General features: G+C 45.9%; 1 protein-coding gene across 2 annotated transcripts in view; it reads left to right on the top strand.

The window, feature by feature from the left end:
• The window catches only part of NPEPL1 (aminopeptidase like 1), a 215,229-nt gene that overhangs the window by 45,974 nt on the left and 146,483 nt on the right, over positions 1 to 22,772 (top strand). For both annotated transcript variants that reach the window (XM_069651058.1, XM_069651059.1), the window contains exons 3-5: positions 3,853 to 4,023; positions 5,698 to 5,787; positions 6,348 to 6,429. In XM_069651058.1, coding sequence (XP_069507159.1) covers positions 3,853 to 4,023; positions 5,698 to 5,787; positions 6,348 to 6,429 — 343 coding nt within the window. The remainder of the gene's footprint in view (positions 1 to 3,852; positions 4,024 to 5,697; positions 5,788 to 6,347; positions 6,430 to 22,772) is intronic.

Genomic DNA, 22,772 nt, shown 5'->3' with positions numbered 1-22,772 from the left:
TTTCCTCTCCTCAGGAGTAAGAGAACAACGTGTAGCACCTATTTGCATCGGCTCTTCTATTCGTCTGGGTGAAGCAGGTGGAGGAGAGGGACTGCTTGGGAAGAAGGATCGGCTTCGCCTCTTCTCCTGTCTCCTTTCTGACATTCTGAACTCGAGTTGAAGGGCGGCTGTCATTAAATCAGCTAGCAAGTCTGGGCGAGGGGAGCGAGCCAATTCATCCTTTAGATCTTCTCTAAGACCGCGTCGAAATAAAATGATCTGTGACTGCTCTGACCAACCTGTCTCTAAGGCCAGTTTTTTGAATGTCGAGATATAAGAGAGCACGTCCGATTGTCCTTGCCGGATATGAAGCAGGTCCTCCCCTGCTGCCAGGGCAAGTTCAGGCCTCTCAAAGGTACTCTTGAGTAAATTCAGGAAGGCCTCGTAGTCCTGAAGTACAGGGTTAGCGTGGGTCACTAAGGGAGTAGTCCAGGATAATGCGTTCCCCGACATGTTGGAAATCATAAAGCCCACCTTAGCATGGTCCGAGGTGTAAGTGCGGGCTCTGAAAGAACGTAAGAGAAAGAACGTAAACTAGCGTTCGCAACGGGCGGCAGCGAGGGGAACAGCTGACTGCGAGGTTGCAACGCACTACGCTGACTGGGAGGCGGGACTAAATAGGGCCGCGGAACCAAACAGAAAGACTAGACCGCGCGAACGCGTGTTGCAGCATACGTGTAGCGCTTCCCTGTATTTAGTTGAAACTTCGGCCACACACGCCAGGAAAGGATACGGCGTGTGACAACTGGTGACTGTCTGCCAGTCAAAAGCAAAGGATACAGAATGTAAGAAAATGTAAGATCCCACCTCAAAGGGGAGGTCAGCAAGATGCTTGACCTCTGGATAATAGAGCCCTCTACTAATCCATGGTCTAGCCCAGTTGTGTTAGTACCAAAGGCAGGATCCAAAGATTTGAGATTCTGTGTGGATTATAAGAGCTCTTAATGCAATCACCAAGACTGATGCCCACCCTTTGCCTAGAACAGATGAGTTGGTGGATAGACCTGTTGCAGCCAAGTTCCTCAGCACATTTGATCTAATGTCAGGCTATTGGCAAATAGCCCTGACAGACCGTGCCAAGGAGAAAACTGCATTTTCTACCGCAGTTGGCTTATACCAATTTAAGGTTATGCCTTTTGGACTGAATAATGCAGCTGCAACATTCCAAAAGATGGTAAATCAGGTTCTGGCTGGAATGGAGGACTTCTGCATGGCATACTTGGATGACATTGCAGTGTTCAGCCACTCCTGGAAAGAGCATGTTAACCACCTAGAACATGTTTTGCAGGCTCTTGGGAAGGCCAACCTGACCATAAAGGCAAGCAAATGCCAGATTGGACATAGTAAGGTGGTCTACCTTGGGCATGAGGTAGGAGGTGGAGAAATAAGGCCTTTGCTCAGTAAGATTGAAGCTGTGCAAAATTGGATAACGCCTACTACACAAACCCAGGTGAGGGCCTTCCTAGGCCTCACTGGGTATTACAGGAATTTCATTGAGAACTATGGGACTATAGCTTCTCCACTGAATGTAATCTCCTCTCCAAAATTCCTTAAGAAGGTCAGATGGAATGAGGAGTGTAATCAGGCCTTTGAAAACCTGAAGAAAGCTCTTTGCCAAGCACCAGTACTGAGAGCTCCTGACTACCACCAAACTTTCATTGTACAGACATATGCTTCTAATGTAGGTATAGATGCAGTCCTTAGCCAACTGGATCGGAAAGGTAGGGAGCACCCCATTTGCTTCATCAGTAGAAAGCTGAAGGATCCTGAGACAAGGTGGGCAACAATTGAAAGATAATGTTTTGCCATTGTGTGGGCACTGAAGAGGTTTAGGCCATACTTGTATGGTTCTACTTTTGTCATTCAGACTGACCACCAACCCTTGAGATGGTTGATGCAAATGAAAAGGGAACGCCCAAAACTATTGAGATGGTCAATCTGCCTTCAAGGGTTTGATTTCACCATTGAGCACAGGTCAGGGTGTCCCCACCAAAATGCTGATGGTCTCTCTAGGATGTACGTCCTCGAGTACCTTTTAACCGGGAAACTCTGCGGCTGGTGTTTTCCCTGGCAGTGCAATGACCTCCAGCTTTCCTCCACGTCGAGATCTTCTCTTCCCCTGGACGAAGCTCCGACTTGCACCCGCTGCCAGGAACAACTGCCCCTGCTAGAGCTTTCTCACCATTTCAGGTACTGTGTCCCGCCTGGTCTCCCTTGTAACAGACTGTCCAAGGTGTCCCGTAAATCCTTGACTCTCTATCCTGGGGTGACCTCGGACCAGTTAACATTACCTTTCTAACTTCATCCAACCTCTTTTGACTTTTCTGCAAAGACTTTGAGTGCATTTCCACTGTGAGATCTTGGGCACATTCCGCCTTGCTCTCTCCAAGAGTGGGCCTGGCCTATGAACTTTTTGCTCTACAGTAGACCCTGCCTTTCTTGACTTGCAGTGGTTCCTTAAGTGTTGGTACTGTGTGTTTTTCCTATTCTGCCTTTTCTCTCCCTTTTTAAACAAATTATTGGAGTGCCATCTACGGTTACGCGCTCACCTCTGTTTTGCTAAATAAGTGGTGTCTTAACCTAGACTTGTCAAATAATTAACTAGGGAGGTGTATATATTTCTAGTGACTGTGTTTGAACTTGCTTGACATAGTAGTGCCAATGTATTTTTACAAGTGTGTTTTTAAATAAATAATTATATACTTTTATACCAAAGCTCTGGTCAGTGTTTGCTTGTGCTACTGTATTTTTGGCCCTATTTTGTATACTCTATATACTGCCTAACTCTTCTTGAGAGAAGTCTGACTGCTCAGCCACAGCTACCAGGTAAATCTGGGTGGTGCAGACTGCTACCAATTGGGTTTACTGCTAATACCTGTAGACTTAAAGTTTTTGCAGTGGTCCCTAAGGGAACTGCACAGGTTTCTGCCTAACGCAGTGGAGTGCTGTACCAGGTGTGTGTAGCCAGAGTGTGAGCTGCCATCTTTTAATAGTAGTGCAGTACTGGGAGTTTCGTCTGTGCGTTCATTGGGATTAGTCCATGGTCGGGTGTTGGACGTTTTGAGAGCTTTGCGAAATTGAAGAAACCAGGATACTGGCTTCATTGTTTCTAATTTGACTACCTAACCACATTGTGCTGCTCTTTGGGGATGTTAAATAGACCTGTACCATATTGATATGATTTTAGCATATTAAAACTAGTATCTTTTTGTTGTTGGTGGTTTGTTTTAAAACCCATTAAGTGTTTCTATCAACAGCATTTATATACACAAATGACCTCTTCGAGGGTCATGGCTGAGTTGGCCATGTTAGGATTGGGTACTATGATACAGCATATGAGTACAGACCTGTGCAACAAGTCGTTAACGTACAGAGCCATATTCTTTGACCATGGTGGTACCCACACCTATCATTTCAACGTTGACGTATATTAATCACATGTAAAAATATTAAATCCACAAATCAAAGAAAGATGAACATGTTACATGAGTTGTTATAGTGAATGCACAAATTGCATGGAAAAGTATTGTTTTTAAAAAAAAGAAAAATCCAATGAAGGACTTCTTTTCATGTGACAGACAAGTGGGGGCCTGTCTGAGGGTGGGACATGCCTGTGTATGCAGATAACTGGACCTACAACTTCTCTCGTAGAGCAGTAGGAATGACCTGAAAAGGCCTCTCTGGCTCCTATAATTCTTGCTATGGTGCCTTACCTGTAGTGTCTCTTGCCCAACACGATTTCATGCTGTCGCCTAAAACCTGCCAATGTTAAGGTTGTGACACTTTATTTTGAATATTGATTTGATTTTACAGATGGTCTGTGAGCGTTCAGAGGTGTTTGCTTCAGCCTGTGCCATTTCCAGGGCATTTCCTTTGTTTACTCGTCGTTCGTGTTCTGCAAGACGCACAGAGAAGAAGAAGGTGACCATTGAGTTTCTTCTGGTTGGACAGGGCAACGGACCACTGGAAGTGGCGACTTTAAAGGTATTTGGGGAAATTGCATTACCAGAGTTCACATTTCTTCTCTGTCTTTTTCTTACAATACTTCCCAACACCTGCTTATGGTTTCCTGTCCCGATGCTGCACAATGCATTTGGTTAGAGGGAGGGTTTTTGAGGTTGTCTTCAATAAAAGATGAATAGATTGGAACCACACTTCACCAAAGGGGTTTTTCACAGGCCCCACCTGGAATACTCCATGGTGTCCTAAGTCCAGGACTCCCAAGCACAACCATTTGCATTTGCACACATTTCGAAGTCTGGATTTGGAATAACAAATGATTCCTCCTCAGTTTTCTCAGTATTTCAAGTTTTGGTCGCAGTGTCACCTCAGGGAGACATATGAAAGCACTATTTGCATGCAGCACTATTTGCTTCAAGAAGGCTGCGCAGCTGCCCCTTATGACGATACATTTCCAATCTAATTGACTATAAATGAAGCCATGCTCCAGCCATAAGTAATGTCTTTGTGCAGTGTTGCATATTAATGTGTCAAAAGAAATGTGGAGAAATGGGAATGTCCCAAAACCTTTCTGCCAGTATGGGCCCTTCTCTCAGGGACCATCCAGTTAGGTGTGGAGTAGTCGCCCACTGCCCCCCCTGACAAGGAAAAGGGTTAATTTCATAGCTCATATGTAGTGCTTTTAACTTGTATTACTCCTGCCTTATTCCCCAGTTGCTTCCTTTTTAATGTATGTAAATTTACATTATATAAACTGCTTTTCTTTCAGGCTATAATAATCAGGTACTTTTGCTCTGTGAGGAACAAATGGCGTAGAGAAGACTTAATGGCCAAGGGACCTTGAAGGGGGTTGCACTGGTGTTTGAACTATGAATTAAAATCGAAGCAACAATTTGTGCGGCTCCTGACTGAGGGACTGCCACACATGACACCTTTGTATGTTTACCTTTTTTGTAAATGGGGTTCTGTGTAGCCCATTGGTAGTTATTTATAGGGCACTGTAAGTCTGTAATAATACAGAACATTACTAATGGGGGAAGCCATCAGCATGGGACCCTCTAACATTGTAAAAGTGCCCTTTGGTGTTTTCAAAAAATCTGTTGGTTATAATAGCAAGTCATCCAGATGCACGTGGAAGTTGAGGTGTGGGCAGGCTTAGTGGGTAATGTAACTGCAGGAGGGAAGACATGCTGGCAACGGAGGTGGAGATTTGAATCTTGTGAAGATCTAGGTGAGTTTCTATACGAAGCCCATGTTGCATCAGAAATTAATCTTGTTTTTTCAGTTGGTAAGGGGCTCTGCATTACTATTGCCTCCAGCAGCGAAACGCTATTTGCATTGCTCCAAATGCTCTTCACGTTATATCTTGTGCCCTTGGGAAAGTTGGGTGTGACACAATTCGGGCACTGCCTACCTAAAGTCCCAGGATCTGTCATGGTGACCATTGTCAAATACTGTTTGTGATGGTAATAACCTCCATCTGAAGGAAGCTATTACCCGGATGTGGTCCGTTCTCTGGCATTTTTATTCAGTATGGCTGTTTTTGTTTTGTGATGAATTTTGTATTTGGCTTATGAATTCCTTTGTGTACTCAAGTGATTCATACAGCGAACTAAGCGGTTTCCAAATGTTCTCTGAACGTTCGTAGACTGTACTTCTAACAAGGTCTTACAACTTTTTTCCTTTTCACATTTCTAGTGTCTGGAAAGTGCTGCTGAGGGTGTGAGGCTGGCTGCTCGGATCGTGGACACGCCATGTAGCGAAATGAACACAGATCACTTTGTTGAGGTTTGTATGCCAATGTAAGGGAAGGTGGCATGGGGTGTGTAGTGATTAAGAGCCATGTGCAGGGGCGCACTGCTGGAGCACAACTAAGGAGTCTTCTGGGCAGGCGTGAGCCAGAGGATGATAATATAACATATAGATGAAAAACGTAGACTGCAGATGTCGGGGGCCAGTGCTTTTGCTTCAAAACCTTTAACTATTGGGAACCTAGAAGAAAATGGGTAATACTATGTTTATTGAATCGTTACTGTTTTGTTCCAACGTAGATGTAAAATGCAGGAACGCATGTTTTTATGAGGATGATTACTCAAGAAATCAACGTCCATTCCTGGTAAATCCCATAGGGAATGAAATATTGCCAATTATTAGGATTGGTGGTCTGCATTCAAAAAGTCTGTATTAAGAAGCATTGATGCAACCAACACATCTCTGCCCCATTTCACAAATGGTTGATCACCACTTTCAATTTCTTAGTGGCTTAAGCCTTGTTATGCACTACAAAAATCTGCGAAGATATTTAAATCAACGTTTGTTTTTTATTACATGGCGAATTCATTGGGCAGGAAATTAAAGCTGTCGGCCAGGATCTGGGGATAGTTCCAACCATTATCCGCGATGAAGAATTAAAAGAGAGGGGATTTGGAGGTAGGTTGTGCTTTTTCATTATCTTTTTATGAAGTAGGAGTGGTGAACTAGTTTGAGGGTGTGAACCAATTGAGATACAAATATGCGGAATACTGTAAAATATCTAAAATTGTATTAGGTGTCATTGAAGGGAGTGGTGGGGTAAGGTAGAGCGGATGGGGGACAGGCAGAACTCTGGCAAGTAAATTAAGCTTAAATTGAGCATTAAAGAGATCCATAGTCAGGTTTGCGAAACCTGAAGGTGTCTCTCTGGCTAGTCCCCAGGGATCTGTCATCCAGCTGGCCAGGACACAGATTTCGCTGTTGGATCCAGTTCCTGGTGGGTGGACCAGTGAGGGAGGATCACCTGGATGGGGGGGGGGGGGGGTGAGACGTGGTATCCCCCCTTCCTTAGCACCTTTTCTCCATCCTCTCATCCGACACAAACACTTTTGCACAACACAAAGGACAACAGACCAACACCAGGGCCGTTTCTCTCCTCTCTCTCACCCCCCCCCCCCCAAATCCCCTACGGCCCTTTCCCTTCCCCTTCCCCACAGGGATGAAAGCTGGAGCCCGAGAGCATAGTACGAACACGGCAAACAGCACGACGAGATGGCTAATCGGGGCGGCAGGAATCGAGAGGGTGGCGAGGAAAGAAGTAACCTTGCCCTTTTCGTCCCAGACCCGCAGAACCTTCGAGGAAGAAAGGCTAAAATAGCGAACAATAGCACAAGTGTCTTGCAGTAGTTGTCGTACACGTGGCAATCCTATGCTGATGAGCAGGAGCAAGGGAAGCACCTGCGACCGTGGTACCGACATTGACTCCAGTGAAGCCGAAAGCCAAGCGGTTCATCCCAGCCGGTGAGTTGAGGAGAGAACCGGGCTGTGTTGAATGAGCATCGCAAAGTGGCAAGTTTGAACTAAGTTCAATGAACTGTGAAAGAACTGTAAAAAGTGTTAAAGGGCAGCCCAGCTGCAGAGGGAAACTGGCACCACGTGGGTTTTAACTCCAAAGACTCTGGTCGATCCCCATCTGAGCGAAGATACCAGAAGGCCGTAGGAGAGCCAACGAAATGGGTCAAAGGGTCATACTGAGGGTCAAGCAAAATCCCTGTCCAATCGAAAGACTTAGATCGACAAACTGTGTGAGAGAAAGGGAAGTGAATCCCACAGTGAGAGAAAACAAGCAAAGTGAATCCCAAGAGGGGCAAAGTCTGAAGTCCCAAGAAACGGTGTGTTGACAAGTGAACCCGGCCGAGGGATGTCTGCTGAAACTTTTTAAAAAGACATTAAAATTTGTGAAGAAGGAAAAGCCATATAGAACAGACAGAGAATCGTCGCCCTAAGTGAAACCAAGAAACAAACTTTAAATTGTTGAAGGAACCTTTCTTTTGAAGACATCAGGTTCTCGAATGCAACAGACTTTCAAGGGAAACAAGACTTGGCTATCGACGGCCCTGATAGCTGAAAACTGAACTGTCATCTCGTGCTGGGAAAGCTCGAGTGTACTGTGCTCCACGATCCCACCTTGCCCTGTGCTGAAAATGTGGGGAAGGGAGATCCAGCCTACCGCATCCTGATATTATTTGAGAACACTTCTTTCTTTTCTTGAACTATCCTACACCCCTTTTGTTAGTTGTAAGGTTTGGCAATGGGTTTCTTAGTATAGGCCCTTTTATTTAACACGCCACTAGGACTGCCTTATTTTTTTATTTGATGGTTGACGCTTGCTCTCACTTTAGATTTAGATTAGGTCTTTTTTCCAACCTGCATACAGCATGTATGCAGGTTGGAAAATAAGCACCCTTATTGTTCAATAAGCACCCTTGAACTGTGATGCCTTGTATTTGTCTTACTTGTTGCTACCATGTGTTCTTCACAGCGACGGGTAGTGAGAAAGAGCAGGCACAGGGGAAAATGTGACAAGGTGTAGTTCAGAGGGAACAAGATGGTAAGTAAATGGAGATACAAGCATTCAGGTGCTGAGATAGAAGTCATTAATAACTTTGTCAACTTGGAGAAAGAACTTTGAAAAGGGAGCGGTTGTGTATGGACAGGCAACCAGCATGGTGTTGCAAGGTTGTAGAGAGCGTGCATAGCGAAGCTGAGGACATTGTCTAGATGGAGGAAGCAGTAGAGAGGAAGGTGAAGGATTAAGTGCAAGCAGTAGTCGAGTTTGCTGAGCACAGGTGTTGAGATTAGAGTTTTGGTAGAGTGGCGAGGAATGGACACATTTGCTAAATGTAGCGAATGTTAATACGAGCAACAGAGGCAGCGGTAGTGATACATTTTTTATCTGTCAAAGGCTGCTATTTAAGAAGACCCCAGGGTTGTGAGCCTTGGGTGTGGGAGCAGAAGGGTCTGGCTGGAAGGAAATGGAGAGGAGGCATGACATTGGAAGATGGGAGACAGATTATTTATTTTGAAGTGCTTAACATGAGGCAGCCGAGAGCGATCCAGTTAGGAATTCCAGTGAGATGGTTGGTAACCGGTTCCAAGATGGCTGGGATAAAAGGCGTGAAAGGAGAAAGATTGGAGTATCCTTAGCAAAGAGGTGATCGTGAAAGCAAGTGTGAGAAGTCTTCCTAAGGCAGATGCATTTAGAAGGAAGAGCAGAGATACAATGATTGATCCTTGTGGGGGAGAGGGGGGAGGGCGGGATGCGGAAAGGGAGACGAGTGAGGTCCGTGATGGCAAGTTCAGCAGATTTTCATGGAGCGACCTCGAGGTAGTAGGCAATTTAGGCAAGAGCAGATTTGTGAAACCCAAGGTCCTGGCGAATGAGGACGGTGGAGTGGTCGACATTGTTGAAAGCGTGGCAGAGCAGTCCAAAAGAATGTCTGTAGCCGAGAGTTTGGAGTGCTGAGTGTCGGGTAGAAAGTTGAGGAAATGCATTAGTACTGTCTCTGCGGAGTGCCTACTACGGAAACCAGATTGAAGAGGATCTTCAAGGCCTTTATCCTCCCAGGTACTAGGTTATTTGTTTGAAGCCCCACCTCCAAAAGTTCCTTTTAAATGATGGGGGTTGAAAACTAGGTAATGGTTCACCGGACATGTTGGCGAACAAAGGGTTCCTTGAAAAGGGGTAGGACACTTGCAGATTTGTAGGGGACAGTAAAGTGTACAGCAGAGAGGAAAAGGTTAAAGAGCTGAGACAAACCAGGGCAGGTGATTGAAAGTCTTTGACCTGTTAAGGCACAAACGATTCGATAGTGGTAATTTGGTAGGGGAGAAGAAGTCCAGAGTAGAAGGGATAGGAGGGAGAGGTGGTGAACAGAAGGAAGGAGAGAGGGGTGGGGGGGGTTCGAGAGAAATGGAAGTGGAAAAGTAGTGCTCAGTCATTAGCAGAAAGCGAGTATTCAATGGATATTGGCTTGGGAGATGTGAGTAAACCTTGGAGTGTAGATGAGTTTCATGGGGTGATTGCGAAGAGTAGAGATTAGGTTTGTGAAGTAGGAGGGTTTGGCAGAGTCCAATGCAGGGGTTCGGGGAGCAAGAGAATTTTGAAGGCTAGGGTAATGGTGGGGGTGTGTGATTTGAACCAGCGTCTTAGGTCACAACGCATTTATTTATTAAAACTTTATGTACTATGCAATTTGGTCAACTCATTACATTACAATGGTACAATTGTGGATATATAGGTCTTGAATATAGTAGTCGCACTACGTGGTTCTCAAGAGATATTTGGGGGTATGGTCTCTAATTCAGCAAGGTAGGCTCTAAATGGTGACCAGATGTATTTTGGTCGGCTAGTGGGAGAAACATTTTAGATAAAGCCCTCTTCACATTCATTCACGTATATTGTGTCCTTAATTCAACATTGCAACATGGGTGCAGTTTTAGCTTTCCAGTATTTGAGTATATTTATTTTTGCAACTGCACAGGCCACGTTGAATAACCAGCGTGCCTTAACTGGGACCTTCCCAATGTCGCTAAGTAGGTATTTGACGGGGGGAAGGGGAATGGGGATATCAATGATGTCCTCTATAGACTTGGCAACCTTCTTCCAGAATTCAAGTATGTGAGGGCATGCCCAGTACACATGGAGCAAGTCTGCTTGTACGGCCTGGCATTTAGGGCAGCCTGGAGATACATCAGGGGAAAATATCAACACTTTTTGGGGAGTGAGGTGCAAGTGGTTCAGGATCTTGAATTGGATCAGTCTTAAGTTGGCAGTGATTGACACTGTTTTGGTAAGTTGACAGTATTTGGTCCACTGCGTTTCGTCAATGGACCGTCCCAGATCCCGGTCCCATATACCCTTCATGGAATTACGAGAGGAGTACGAGTTTGTATTGTTTTGTAACATTTTGACATTGCACTGTTAATCCTACAGGCGCCATGACGCTGGTCATAAATGGGTGTGTTTCTGGTTCGTCTGGTAATGAGGGCCATCGTCTACGAAATGCTGCTCTCATTCTGTGGTATTGAAGGGCCCTCCACCGTCTGTGTCCCAGTTTAGTCATAAAGTCGGCCAATGACACAAATTTCCCGTTGGGGAACATGTTGCCTAGTTTTAGTTGGGCATAGGGTTCCCGGCATTCCTGATGGTTGGGTCATACGTAGGGGCTATCTGAGGGAAACGCCACCGGGGAGCATTGTTGCTGTAGGGCATACTGATGTTGATCTTCTTAAATACTCAGCCCAGGTATTTACTGTGGTCTTAACCGGGTCGGAAGAACTAGTACTTGTGTAGCGTTCAGAGAATAAGACCGAGCAAAGATCAGTTGGGGAAGCAGCGTACCTTTCTACCCTAAAATGTGCAAATTCGTCTGAGGCAGAGAACCAATATCTAGCAAGTGGCCAAATAGTATACCTCATAGGGTGTGAGAGACCTCCAGTTTCGTAGTGCTCGGTCATCTTCGCCAAACTCATTCTAGCCGTCTACCCACGCCAAACAAAAGAGGAGACCATGGATTGCAATTTTGAGGAAAAAATCCTGCCGGGCAATATGGGAATGTTACTAAATAGGTATAACATTTTAGGTAGATCATCATTTTCAATAATGATATATGCCAATAGATTGATATTGGGAGATTGTTCCAGATTGTGGCATTTCTTATGATTACATAACAAATCCCCCCCACCCCTTCTTTCAAGCCCCCCCCCTGTCCCCCTGACCAGCAGTGCCTTTTTAATAGTATATCAATAAAACGCATTATTCTTGTGTAGGCAATGTCCAAAATTCTAATATTTTGTGGGCATAGAAACATTCGGTAGTCATTCCTCAAATAGTCCAGTAATATGCCCCATTCCGAGCTAAACCTGGTAGCATCCCCCTTATAGGTTATATGTCACCCATTCCATGGCTAATACTTGCCAAAGTTTATATAGCCATTCATGGAAAGTTGGAGCCGCTTCCTCCTTCCAGTTCTGTGCAATCAACAGTTGCGCCATCAGCATCCAAGCACAAATGCCTTTTTATGTGACCGCTCTCGTGAGTTGACGTTTTTTTGACCATAGGCCCAGTAAGCATTCTCCAGCGCCTATTGGTGTATTGATCCCAAAACCTCCTGCATGGTCCTGTTAACCTGGCTCCAGAATGGCTGCAAAACTGAACACAACCACCTTATATGAAGCCAGTCCCCCCTTTTCTTGCAATTACACCAACAGACCGCTGGCGTCCCTTTTAAAAATCATATTAAATCTCTCTGGGGTGTAGTACCATTGATTAATGATTTTAATCCACAATTCCCTTAAATGGATAGACCATGTCAGTTTCGAGATATTGACCCAAAGTGATTCCCAGTCCTCCTCTGCTATTGGACTGTCCAGAGTACCTTCCCTTTTAGTCATGTACAACCACTTCTCTTGAGGACCCCCATCACCAAACAAAGTGTAAAATGATGAGATCAAGCGAGTATCCCCTGTGTGTGAGGTAATATTTTTCTCAAATGCAGTAAACCGTCTGCTCGCTTGAGCTTTATTTGGGAGGTGTAGGGCCCAATGCCAAAGCTGATAATAATTAAGTAGGTCCTTTTTCCGAAAGCGTAAAGAATTGTTCGCATTGTTCAAAGGTTTTAATTAATTTATTTGCCTAATGTGAGATCTTTAAGCCTTGTGCAGCCCCCCTACTTCCATTTTACGAAGGCTTTAGTCTCCAACCCCAGGGTAAACTGAAGGTTCTCAAATATTGGTGTAAAAGGCCCCGGGATCATTATGTCTTTACTTTACCAATTCATCCCATACATCGTTCACCAGTACCGTTATTCGTGATGCTTTCATGCTCAGAGGGCGATAGGTTCTAGGTAGCCAGATAACCTCGGCTAATTGAGACCCTACCACTGCCCTGTCCATAGTGACCCAATGTTTACTATCCTCTCCTGCAAACCACTGTTTCAATATCCTCAACTGTGCCACCCAGTAATGGGTTCTAAAATCCGGGAAGGCCATCCCTCCTCTATTCTTCGGTGCCATCAACGTCCGCAAGGCCACCCAAGGTCTTTTATACTGCCAAATAAAGGTGGATAAGATAAGATTAAGTGGTGGGAATTGGTACCGGAAGGGCCTGAAAGTAATAAAGGAATCTTGGTAAGGTCACCATTTTTATCAAGGCCATACGCCCCATCCATGATATATGTAAAGTATTCCATTTTTGTAAGTCCCTTCTCAAGGTATCCAACAGTTGATGGTAGTTTGCCTCGTATAGCATTATTATGGATTTCGTTATAACATCTAGGTATTTCATTTTTTCTTCTGCCAATGAGAATTGGGTGGATCCACGGATTCCTGCTATGTTATTTTTTGTTGGTATGTGTAAGTATTTCAGATTTATGCAGGTCAACTTTTATTCCTGAGGCTGCCCCAAATTTTGTACGTTCCGATACTACTGCTTTCAGAGATTCGCCGGGGCTGATGGGACTAGTAGCATGTAATCGGCAAATGGCATTATTTTGTTTTCCATTTCTCCAAATTGGATCCCCTTAACACCTGGCGCCTCTTAAATGTTGTAAGAAAGGTTCCAGATATAATGCATAAAGCAGTGGGGACAAGGGGCATCGCTGTCTGGTACCCCTCTCTTAAGTGTATCACACTTGATAATTGTCCATTAATAGATATCCGTAAGGGTGGGGTTTGATAGTTTGCCTGTATCCTCTGCAAAAAGTGTTTGCCAAACCCCATTTTATGCATTGTTTGAAAGAGAGGGGGCTACTCCACCCTATCAAATGCTTTTTCAGTGTCTAAAGCAAGGAGTATCGCAGAGATACCCAGTCGCTCCACTTTCTCTATTAGGTGGCATACCCTTCTTAAATTATCAAAAGTCTTACGATTATTTTTTAAACCCTGCTTGTTCGGGCCTTATTAATGTATGAAGTCTGCACTCCATTTGTGTGGCCAATATTTTGGTGTACATTTTTGCATCAATGTTAATCAGCGCTATTGGTCTATACGACTCACACCATGCTGGATCTTTGCCTGGTTTCAGGAATCTCACCAGTTTAGCTTTGTCCATTGATGCTGTTGCATGCCTGCTTCTTTCAAAAGAATTATGTAAGCATGTCAAATGAGGGGCCAGAATATGCCCATATTTCTTATGAAATATTACTGTAAAATCATCTGGGCCCGGGGCCTTTTTCAGTGGGAGTTTCCTTTTTATAGCCGCAATCACTTCCTCTTCCGTAATATCCTCTTCAAGCTCCTCCCTATCTATCACCAGTAGGTTCGGGAAAGATATTCCGGTTAGGTATGTATGTAACAGACATTCCTGTAGCCTTTCAGAGGAATATAATGCTCCATAGAATTTTTCAAAGCAATTTATGATCCCTTCCATAGCCACAACCTCTTCCCTTCCTCATTCTTAATCTTCATTATAGTTTGGGTGGCCGTTCTTTGTCTTATAACTTTCCAGCCCTACTCCCCTGAATATACTAATGCTGTGTAGTTTTAAGTAAGGTCCTCTCTGTCTTTTTTGCCCTTTTATTAGGTCTAATTGTCCTCTGACGCTGTATGTTTTCATAGTTTCCCCTCAATGGGTAATTGGGATTATATTCCTAAATTGACTCTCTAAATCATCTTCAAGCCGTCTCAACATCTTTTCCTTCAATTCTTTGCGGGCTATCGGTTCCCCTCTGACTACAGATTTGAAAGCATCCCACCAAATACATGGGGAAGTATTCCCCCATTGTGTTTTCTCTAAAGTAGGCCTGAATATGTTCTTCTATTTCTCCCAAAAAGACTGTGTCTGTCAGGATCCATTCCGGTAAAAACCAAATTCGACAATCCTCAATCTCGAATTGCCATGGTCAATATCGCTCGAAGGGGTGCGTGGTCTGAAAATGCCATCATTCCCATCGAGACTTCTTGAATATGACCCGCCAGTCTAGCGGATACCCAAATATAGTCTATTCGTGACTGTGTTTTATGTACGTGTGAATAAAATGTAAATCCCGGTTCCCTTTCTCTGTTAACCCGGCATACATCTATGAACCCTAATTTGAGAATTTGTCTTTAAGCCATTGTGATGGGGTGGCCCGCTTTGTCAATCCCATTTGGCTAGTGTCCGTTCCTGCATCCCATATTGGATTAAAATCCCCTGTCAATATTACAGAACCATATGCCATATTTTCAAGTATCTCCATTGTTACCATCAAAAGGCATTCCTATCCTGAATTAGGTGCATATACTGTCCCCACCGTCAACACTTCCCTTTTTAATACGGAAATTCACAAATAAATCCCTCATTCATCGCACACCACTTTCAAAATCACCAGTTTGGGATTATTCCTAAATGCGATCAGAACCCCTGCTTTTTTTTTTTTCTTCACTGTATTCGCCTGTCAAATCTGCGGGTACCCCTGCAGTCCTATTCGTGATTTATCGTTTCTACAATATCAGTTTCTTGAAGAGTGAGTCTGGTTTCTCGCGCCTCACGAAAGATCCTAGTTTACAGCATTTTGCAGGTGAGTTTAGCCCCTGTATGTTGCACATGAGTGTTTTTTAAAGCTCATGGTAAAGGTCTAATCCTACCCTTGGTATTACTTTCCTATGGGCCTCGACCCCTTGTCCCTTTAAGAGTCTGCCTTGGTATATTCTGACTGTGATTATTTTGAAGTAAAAAGCATATATTATGTGTTAAATCCTTCAAGGTTCGATTTTGTTTATTCTCCACCCCACGTCGTATTTCCTGTTAACTTGCTGGCCCAGCCCCCCCCCCACCCCAAAACCCGCCTTGCACCCACCCCCATATGCCCCCCCCCACCCCCCAACCCTCCTTCCTCGAACTTAGGCCCAGACCGGCACATGGCTCCTATTGACAACCTTGGGAGAACCTGTCCATGCACCGGTAAACAACCTGGGAACAACCAGCTGCGGAAAGGTATACTGATCCCTTCCATGAGATCCCAATCCGGCCCCCTACTTCATCTCCCATTCTCGTCTCAGCCCTCATCTTCAATGACATCCTCCCTCCTCTTATTATTCACTTCATACTCGCCAATTCCCTTAATGTACCGGATTTGTCTAATCGCCCCGCCATCACCCCTCGAATTATGGCGTGTCCTTTGATTTGGCCCAGCCTCTCGGAGCTCTAGTCTTTCTGTTATCACGTTCCAGCATCGACCACTCCCATTGATGTCTCTGCCTATAGGTTCCTCCTTCCGCATCCGATGACCGGGCTGGTCTCTTCTGTCTTCCGGTGCAGTCACATCCAGACCCTCTTGACATGTCGTTATCCGGATCGGCCTCCACCTTAAAGGTAAAAAGCAGACCAAAAGGAAACGTCCAATTATAACGCACCTTCTCCTGATTGAGATTACTGGTAACCGGGTTCATCTGCCTTCTTTTGATAACATTGGAGAAAGACAGATCTTGGTAAAGTTGAACTTCTGATCCATTGATAGTTAAAGATGTGCATGTCCGTGCTGCCCTATGAACTCCTTCCTTCTGCCCATAAGATGTGAATGCAGCCAACACGTCCTGAGGTCTGGTCCCAGGTTCGAGGGCCCACCCTGTGTATTCTATCCAAAAGGATATCGTCTGAAGGGATTTCCAACAGCAGATCTACGCAAAAAGTTTGCATTGCATGTTTAAGGTCTCTTTCTGCTATCTCCTCTGGAAAATGTTCATGCGTATATTGGATCGCCTTGACTGATTTTTCAAGGTCTTTGCAGTGGATTTCTTGACTATCCGTGCTCGCTGCTCCAGCGTTTCATCATTTTCTTTCTCAAGGTCTTCTGCCAGTTCCTGTAAAGCTCATTCTGATCATCAACTTTTTCTCCTATCCTAATTTTGAGATTTCCTCTTTAATTTCTGACACAGCACTTTCGATCTGACAATAACGTTTTGTTCCTGGAAAGTCCTGAAGGGTTTCCTAACAGCGCTGTTGATGCTCAGCTAGGCATTGCAATAGTTCTTCTATGGTAATTGCCATCAGATCTCCGTATTCTTTCGTCGCTTTGTGTGGTGACAATGTAATTAGGGAGAGAGTCTCGCCGGGCGTGTCTTTCCCCTCTGTCTGCCAGCACCCTGTTATTGTCCCCTCTGTCCTTGGAGTGCTCACCTTAGGGGGTCCTGAGATGCATTTGGTACGTCCTCTCCCTTTAGCACTCCACATATGTTTCTTTGGAGCTAGATGACCTATCTCACCACGGCTAGATCACATTAACCAGAGGGGATTGCCCAATAACCCTCCTCCCATACTCTTACAATCCTGTTGATCATACAAGCAGCCCCCAAGTTCTGAGTTCTCTTCTGGTCCCTATCCTTTTGTCGGTGTAGCCTAGTCACCGCTATTGCTGCTGTAACCCTCCTGTTACATAGGTGATATAAGAAGTCTCACCCCCTTAATTGGCAATTTTAAATTCAAGGAGTGGATGGGGAGCCAATTCAACCTCATGGCGCCAGGGCTTACCCAGATGTCTTATAAGCTGCACCTATTAATATACCATGAATGCAGATAATGTCCCATTCACTTCTCCCCTGGGGGTCTGTTTATTGTAATGATGGAGAAAGGTCACCTTGCTCTGTACAACCTCCTCCTCAGGCCGCAATGTATATCTCCCTGCTTTATGCCACCTCCTCCGGTTATGTACTGTGCTCCTCCTCCTCCTCCGATGGGCTCTTCTCTCCTACCGGCATGTGTGCGTGTAGGAGGGGATACTCCTTGGACTGTCCCTTAGAGCGCCGTTTCCTCCGGGTCTACAGTGAGGGTCGCGCCCATTATACAGTGCGCCACTTTGGCTCTTGCCGTGGTGCCGTGCTTCAAAGTTCACTGACTGCTCCTCGAGCCCAGTGTGCAATGTGTTCAGATTTTAAACTTGGCTTCTAGCTGACATAGATATAGTTTGTGATTGTTTGCATACAGGGATCGGTGATCAATGGACACTGCAGCGCCTAGATAGCGGATTGATATTGGGGACCAGTAGAAACCCATCAGATCATCGGGTTGTGGCGGGCTTCAGGCAATAATTCTGATTTGGTGTTTGTTTCGAGGAAGTGCTGAATTTGGGTGTATGCAGCTTTGTTGAGGATTTTTAGCAGAAATGTGACTGTGGTGATGGGCCGGTAGTTGTTGGGGGAGGAGGGGTTTTTTTTTTTTTTTTTTTTTCTTCCTTCCGTACCCAGGTCTCTAAGACATGATTGTACAATGCCAGATGCAAAGGAGGCCTTTATGAACGCTGTCGGGAATGGTGCTAAGGTGTCAGCGCAGTCTTTGATGATATTGGCAGGGCAGATATCACCTTTGCAGTTGGAGGGTTTTATGTTCTTGAGGAGGGCCAAGACTTCGGTTTCTGAAACATCTCTGAAGGAGAAGAGTGTCTTGGCATGGGTGATAGTAGTGGACAAAATGGTCTGGTCCGTACTGGTTTGGGAATTCTGGTGGGATGGAATTCTGCCCTGAAGGAGGTCTAGTTTATTAAGCCTAGCTGCTTGGATGCTTGAGCACCAAGATTAATCTTAAACTAGGTATTGGGTGCTGGGGTAGCTAGTTCCCTGAATGTGTCCAACATCTCGTTGGATTCTGATTTGGCATTAGTGATTCTCGTGTTGAAGGAGGTGGATTTGCCTAGGATAATTACTTTTTTTTTGTATTGGGTAGATGGTTTTTGATATATAGATTTTTTTGTATTCTTCTTTAGTGGAGTCTTGAGGATTAGTTTGCCACTTGGGAGAGCGTGATACGCTTGATAGTGCGTAGTTACGATGTGTACCAAAGGTTTGCATGCCTAGTAATTTTGGCTTTCTTTCTTTCTAGAGGAGCTATGGTGTCGACTGCGTTTATTGAGCGTGAGGTTGCAGATTTTGGCTAGAACATCAGGGTCAATGGAAAAAGGATAAGGTAGAGGCTATGAGGTTGTCTTTGGTCAATTTACGGGCGCTCCTGGCTAGTGCGGGTGGTGAGGGTGTGGTTGGCTTGGTGGATGTTGGGGTGGAGAAATGAATGAGCTGGTCATGGTCGGTCCAAGGACATGGGGTGTTGGCGCTGATAGCGGCTGAACAGTTATTTTCAGCTACCCAGACGAGGATCCGTCCTTTAGTGTGAGTTGGGTTGATGACACGTTGCACGAATCATGATTTGGCAAGCGATTTGGCTTGCTTGTCTTTGGAGTCACTGTGATGCTGGAAATGCATCAGAGGGACAGGGCCTCTGTATCCTTGTCCTTTACTGCTTTTTATCGTGTGTTCTGTCGTGTTTTCCGCGCAGGAGTTCATGTGGGGTTGTTGGCGGTGCAGATCTCTTTTGGTTTGGTGAACAGACCATGGGATACCCTTAAGGCACCCATGGGTGGGGTACAACCCTGTGCCCCTTGTATGTTTTTGGGCACATGTGTGTGGCCCACAGAGCAATGTACAGGCTGGTGGCAGCTCCATGCTGAAGTGACTGGTGCCCTGAGCGTCCTCCATTTTGGGATGCCCAGGCCTTATCATTGAAATCGGTAGATTCCTTATGGAGACAAAATGGCCCCCGTGGGCTCTTTCCATCCATCACCTGTTACCTTGATCTTCCCGAAGTCCCGGGAAGCCCTGCCTCTGTCCCTTCCCCCTGACTGGCTGTTTGGTGGAAGTTCCATATATGGTAGTGTGGGGAAGTGCTGACCGGACTGGCTGGACCCTTCTCAACGACCGTATGTTGTGGGCACGCCTGTGGTTGGGACCTGGGTGAATGGAGTGTGAGACGAATATGCATTCTATGTTGTGGGTGTCTAGTATCCGGTGGTTGACGCAATGCCTGAGACAGCCCTGCCCGAAACCGGTATGAATGCAGTGTGGAGTGTTGAATGGCTGGGTACATGTCCCAATACACATAACTTGTTGTGAGTGTCTGGAGAGAAGTGAATGGCCTGAATGCACTGTGTGCCTGATTGTCTGCCTGCCTGCATGAATGTAGTGCACCCTGTTCTCCGTCGGACGTTCGACCCGTGACTCCTGCCTTAAAGGGAGGGCATGTCGATTTCCCGTCGACGAACGCTACAATTCCAGGTACATTGGGGCTGTAGAACTATTGTAGAGGGAAATAAGACTCCTAGAACAACATATGGACTGGGCTTGTGATACATCTTTGCTTTACAGGTTGCCCAGGTGGGGGGGGATCTCCACACAGAACTGTGCCTAGGTAGCAGGACCAGTATTCTGCCAATTGTTCAACCATCTTGCTTTCCTTCCTTTTTCTATTGTTGGTTTCCTTATTAATTTGATCTGTGTGACATTTAACCTGTGAACAGTTGATGCACTTTAATGAGATCTGCTGATAATTGTGGTACCACTTTAGAACTGTATATATTTACCATTGTTGATTTTCTGAGCACAAAGTGAGTTATTGTGATAGTGTACATAACCTTGAATATTAATTATATAAAGACTGTGTTTTAACTAATACAGTGTGTGGACATTGCTTTGTGGGGGCTTGGGGACTGCACTGTACTTAAGAACCAGCCTGCATCACCTCTTGAGAAGCTAGGCCTTGATTGCTCGACCACGTACCAATAATAGAGAATCTTGGCTGGGGTCCTCTGTGCCTCTCCTCTACCATATAGAGAGCAGAAGTACAGACACCCCCTCCAGTCTTTACAGTCATTACGGCCTAGGTTTTGGTCACCAAGTAAGATGGTTTTGGTGGTGGTTTTTAGGTTCTCTTACAGTAAATGGGGAATAGGTTTTCCTGAAAGTCTGAGGAAGGGCTTGGGGTTCGGTAGATAATGTGCATAGCAATGGTGCAATTGGGGGAAAAGGGAGAGTTTGATGGCGATGGATTCTGCATTGCCTTCCAGTGGGGAGATTACTTGTCAGAGGGACAGAGATTCTTTGGCTATGAGAGCCACACCACCTCCTTTCATATGCAGTCGGTCCGGCCGGTGTATGGTGTATCTTGGAGGAAGGGCTAGAGCGATAGCGGGTCCCGCTGCCTCGTGAAGCCATGTTTCTGTAATGGCGAGGAGGTCTAGATTGAGGTTGGTGAGTAAGTCACGGATCGCTGTGGGGTGCGAGCGAGCGCTGATGAGGGCACATGGGAGTGTGATTGGGGGGGAGTGCTAGGCTTGGTTGTGGATGAGCCAAGGGGTGATTTGGGAAGAGCGTTGTTGGTTGCTGGTTCAGTTGTGGGGACTGTGGTTGGTGGGGTGTGGTGAGTGTGACTTGGCAATGGCGTGATTCCAATCCGTGGTCCGAGTGGGCAAGGTGGGGTGTAGTTGATTTGTCATATTGGGTGGAGTGAGGAGGTTGAGGGTGGAAGCTGGGGAGTGTTTAGAGGGAGAACCCGTGAATATATAGAGGCTGTGGTACATGTGGTACATGAGGAGCGCAAGCGCGGTAGTTGGTTTCTATGATCTGTTGGCCTTAGCGCGTTTGGTGATGCAGAGGTGTAGTGCGACAACTCGGCATAGTTAGTCTGCGGGCTAAACATTCAACGGGGCTAGCCTTGGCATAGTTTGTGAGCGTTGAACCGTGGGAGGGGCTGAAGAAGGAGGGTAAGAAGTGAGTTGGGGAGGGAATTGTCATCTGAGTCGGGCAGTTTCAGGGCCTTGGCAAAATTGTTGGTACAGGGAGCGCAAGTGCAATATGGCATTGAGCTGCGGATGGGCGTAGGAGGGGGGGCGCCTTTTGTTGTGTGCTCTGGAAGCTGGAGTAAGCTAACTGAGTAGTCCCCAGTGGGTCACCAACAGGGATGGCTGAACCGGGGAGGAAGGCCTAATCTTGGAGTTGGCGCAACATTATGAAGGATGTGGTAAAAAATGGGACACTGCGTTGCTGGTAAACTAATGCGCAAGGGTGGAGCAATGTGTGGGTTGGGTCAATGTGGGTGTTAAAGTGACACTGGGGGAAACAAGGGGGCCTTAGTAGGTAGATTGCTTTAGAAGGTGAAATGCAGTTGCTCGACGGCGGCTGCAAAAGTGCAGTGAGCGAGTGGGAAGATCAGGGTTGGAGAAGATGTACCTGGGCACAAGCCGTTAATTCGCAATGGCATAGGTTTGCTACCAGTGATAGTAAGGTAGCAGGCTGCGTTAAATTGCAAATTAGGGGGGGGGGTTTGGCAGTGGTGGCAGTTCCTTGCTAGTGGGGGCTACAGGCAGTATCTAGAGCTGTACATGGTTAAAGCCGTACTGCAGTGGCATAAGAGGCTAGTACCTTCGAATTGGGGCCAGCATGACACTTTTGTACGGCAAAGACGGGCCGTAATCTAGTTATAGAGTATTATGGCATACACATTAGGTAACTTGGGTGATAGCTAATGCACATTAGGTAAGGCCACGCCCAGATGCGCAGTGTGTGTGAAAAGATGCTAGAAAACAGTGACGGTACTATGGGCATACAAGACAGAGAGTGTAAACGTTCAATTATGCATGCACTCACTGTGGGAACAATCTCGTAGCCGATGGGGCAAATGTTCTCACTGCTCCTTTGCGTCTCGTGTGGGTGAAGGCAGTGTAACCGTGTTGTAGGGTTGTTGCACAAACGTAAAGGTCCTTGCGCACTGACAGGTACAGACGGGGGCCTTCTTCTCTGGGCCTTAGTCTTGGGTGCCGGCTTCTGCCTGCCGGGAGACTCCAATTGGCTCAAGTAGAGCCGGTTGCTAAGCAACCACGATAAACAACATTACAGCCGGGCGATGAGACGCAAGTGCGCCGGCCATTTTGGAACAATGGTGATTTCAAAGTTATATATGCAAGTAAAGCGGCTCGCACCCCTCTGCTCCACGTGTTTCACCACAAAGCGGGCAGAGATATTTTCGCATGAGCTCCGCCTCTTTTATACATTCAGATGTGGGCATCGACCTCCGGATTGCATCAGCTGGTTTAGCGATGCAGAGGCTCCTGCGCAGCCTCCTATCAAGCCGGTGACTTGATTTCTGTAGGAAAAATGCTGCTCCTGCAGGGAGAGAAGGGCTCCTGCCCTCTCCGTGCGACTGGACTCACTGGGCACAGATG

Source organism: Ambystoma mexicanum, chromosome 3p (assembly GCF_040938575.1).
Source record: "Ambystoma mexicanum isolate Mex_15411 chromosome 3p, UKY_AmexF1_1, whole genome shotgun sequence".
In the NCBI taxonomy this organism is placed as follows: domain Eukaryota; kingdom Metazoa; phylum Chordata; class Amphibia; order Caudata; family Ambystomatidae; genus Ambystoma; species Ambystoma mexicanum.
This window is presented reverse-complemented; position numbering and strand designations above follow the sequence as displayed.